The sequence below is a fragment of the Tupaia chinensis genome, unplaced genomic scaffold (assembly GCF_000334495.1).
Source record: "Tupaia chinensis unplaced genomic scaffold, TupChi_1.0 Scaffold000258_1, whole genome shotgun sequence".
In the NCBI taxonomy this organism is placed as follows: Eukaryota; Metazoa; Chordata; class Mammalia; order Scandentia; family Tupaiidae; genus Tupaia; species Tupaia belangeri.
The window spans coordinates 1,992,269-1,995,630 of NW_006159738.1; the positions used below are offsets into that span (position 1 = coordinate 1,992,269).

At 60.0% G+C, this 3,362-nt stretch overlaps 1 protein-coding gene across 1 annotated transcript in view; it reads right to left on the reverse strand.

The window, feature by feature from the left end:
* Nucleotides 1-3,362, reverse strand: part of SETD1B (SET domain containing 1B, histone lysine methyltransferase) — a 31,520-nt gene that overhangs the window by 20,389 nt on the left and 7,769 nt on the right. The window contains 2 exon segments of the mRNA XM_027772164.1: nt 12-530; nt 1,426-1,538. Of these exon segments, the coding sequence (XP_027627965.1) occupies nt 12-530; nt 1,426-1,538 (632 nt within the window).

Sequence of the window (3,362 nt, forward strand, 5' to 3'; positions counted from 1 at the left end):
TGATACGGAGAGAAAGCCGACTTGAATCCCGGAGTAGGGGTGGCTTGGGCTGGTGGCGGAGTGTGGGCAAACGTGGCCAGATCCTGAGGTTGGGCCTTGAAGGGAGGGCCGCTGCCGCCCCCGCCACTGCCAGCTGCCCCGAACGGGAGGTCGGAGGAGCCCCGGAAGGCGGCCGCAGCCACGGCAGAATGGTTGTGGACATAATGGTGCTCATGGCGGCGGTTGTAGGCGTCGGTGAACTTGCTCTCATGGCGCCGGGCCTTGAAGGTCGCCGTGGGGTCCTGGCCGAAGAGGTAGGAGGGTGTGGGCTGGCGGCTGGAATAGCTGGAGTCCTGTGAGAAGGGGGTCCCCAGGCGCGGTGTGAGCGGGGTGCCCTGTCCGTAGGAGTTGGGCGTGTCCAGGCGGCAGCTGGAGTAAGCCGTGTCCTGGGAGAAGGGTGTCCCGCCGCTGTTGGGGGTGACGGAGGAAGAGCCAGAGCCGCAGCCTGCAGACAGGCCTCCGTCCTTGAGGCGCTTCAGGGCGTCAGACAGCTAGAAAGGGACAGGGATGGGGAGACAGGGAGACAGAAAGACTGCTCAGGGGCAGGGGCCGCCGGGAGGCACCCTTCCCCCTGGTACAGGGGACCTCAGCTGGGACTACTGGAAGGGAAATGGGGAGGCTGAGGAGTCGGCCTGGGCGGCCTCTAATCTTAGGGGTAACCGATTACCCTCAGGGAACCTGGAGGGCATTTCCTAATCCCCGAGGCGAAGAAAAGCTAAGACCTTGCCATGGTGGCTCAGGCTGGGATTCCCTTCCAGTGTCCGGCCGTCAGACAGCACAGTGAGACCCAGAGCTGCGTCCTGGGGCATGAGGCGGCCCAAGGCCTAGCTGCTCCAGCCCTTCGAGGTCTTAAGAGTTTACACGACTGGGGACTACTGCGCCTACAGGGCTGACCGGCTAGTGCCGAGATTCCGCTCCTGAGGGGGGCTGGGTGCTAGAGTGGAGTCGGAGGAGACTCCCCCAGCCCCGGGGAGAGCAGTGCAGCTGAGCCTCCTGGGGCCAGTGGCTTGGGCAGCTCTGTGGGGGTGGGGCTGAACTCTGCTTTCGAGGGGCAGGGGTAGGGAGATGCCCAGGACGGCAGAAGCTAAGAGCCATGGGCACGGCCAAGATGGGCTCTGCGCAGGCTGGAGGCCCCGGGAACGGGACTAGACCAGGGGGCCGCACCGAGGAAAAGCTGGGAACAGGCCTGTGGACTGTGCTGGTATGGTCAGTTCGCTGCTCACTTCCCTCCTGGACATTGGGCTCCCAGCTGGAGATGCTGAGGTCTGGGGTGGCGAGTGGCGGGGGGTGTGTCAGAGGGGTCTTGTCAGGTAGGAGGTGAGGCTTTCCAGAGATGGGGGGGGCAACCTGGGAGCTGGTGATGGGAAAACACAGCAACAAACTCACCTGCAGGGCCTCATTCACAATGGGAGAGGTGGCGTCCAGCTCGCCCACGGGGAGGGTCTGGGGGGTGTACCGGCCCGTGACCAACAATTCGTAGAACCGCATGCGGGTCTCCCCTGTGGACAGGAGGGGAGAGGGACCTCAGTGAGGCTTCAGGACAGGAACAGCCCTCATGGGGATTATAGTCTGCTCAGCATCCTCGTGGGGGGCTTGGCCCTGGGGAAGCCGTGAGACACGACTAAGCAGCACCTTCCCCTTACCTGGGCCACAGGGTCTAAAGACAGACTCGGGGCTCTCCCATCCTTGCGCCTTACCACCCAACAGCTTCCCCCAACAGCCAGGGGCTTGTAGCCAGGACAGGGGAAGTCCGGTGACACAGAGTGACAGTTTGTTAACCCTCTGGGACCAGGTGACCAGCAGGTTGCAAAATGCAGTTGAGTAGCACATTCTCTGAGTGGGACAAGCGTCTGACCAGGCCAGGGGGCTCTAGGTCTGCCTGGGCCAGTCCTTGAGCTCTGGACTAGAACCCTCCATCCCTCAGCAGAGAGGCCTGTGCAGACCAGGGGCCCCCAATATTGATATTTATAGAGCCAGGCAGCTGCTTACATATGCAAAGGAGACACATTCCTTGAGCAACCGTTACACTTTACTGGCTTCTTTCTTGAAATACAAAGTTAGCTGGCTGTCTCTGAGGGCTGCTTTTGTGCTTTTTTATTTTTTAAGAAATAAAAACTGTGAAGAGATCTGGATGCTCCTTAAGATGTGAGCATGTGATGGGAAAGGCGGACCTACTTTCAGTCCTCAGGAAGTATTCCGACTGCACCACCAAGGGGCACAGAGACTTACAGAGCCCTTATTCCTGCACAGGGCTCGAGGACCTAGGGAAAGGGGTGGACCAGACAGGAACCGTGGGGCTTGGGCCCCAGGACACACAGAACTGCCATGCACTCTGCAATGTTTACGGGAAACAGTGCCCACCCAGGACCACAGAGAACCTTCACAACATCCAGCGGCTTTGTACACACATAATCATACACAGGTATCATTAAAAGCAACGTGGAAGAGTTTAGACGGTCCCCGGGGTGACCTCAAACCTGGTGCTCACAAAACCCCTGAATCTGCAGCTCAGCTGGCTCTGCAGTTTCCCAGGAGACCCCAGCGGGCGGGCCCTGGACAGAAGCACCCGCCCACAGGGCTGACTGGCCCACCTCTTCTGCTGGTGAAAACTTCCTTAATGAGGTCACAGGCAGACTTTAGGGGATGCCCAGGAGTCCTGTGAGCCCCTCCAACCAGCAATCTGCAGGAGCTGCAGCAGCCCCTGAGGGTGGGGTGCGGGGTCCCCAGCCTGGCTCTCCCTGAACCTGGCTCAGAGTGAGCACCCAGCAGGACCCGGGTGCAGGGGAGGTGCTGCGGTCTCTTTAAGAGAGAGGAGGGAAGACAGTGTCAACCTCGCACACCCAGAGCAGCTCTATCAGAGACATTATCAATGAAACAACACTCCGGGCCTCAGATTGGCTCCCACTTCAGGGGGAAGGGGCAGCGCGTGGGGGTGGGGCACCCCAGATTACCAGAGGACCCCCTTTAGAGCTGAGTGGATTTCTCCCTCGAGTTTAAAGGCATTCTAGCGGCCCTCCCTCAGCCCCCAACAAATAAACAAACTCTGCACCCTCCCCTAAGCAGAGGGCAACACTGGGGATTGTCTAAACCAGGCCACCGGGGCTCCGAAAGGGGCCCGCGGGGGTGTCAGCGGTGGGGAAATCTCCGGGTGGTCCCTGGGGGTGCGGTGGCCAAGGACTGGCACTTTTGGTAAATTACAGCTGTCTCCTAGCAACAGTCAACACATTTAGCTCCACGTGATTCTACCCTCAGGAGGGGGCAAAAAAAAAAAAAAAAAAAAAAAAAACAAGGCAGGGGGGGGGGTCCCAGGGGAGGGAGAGGGG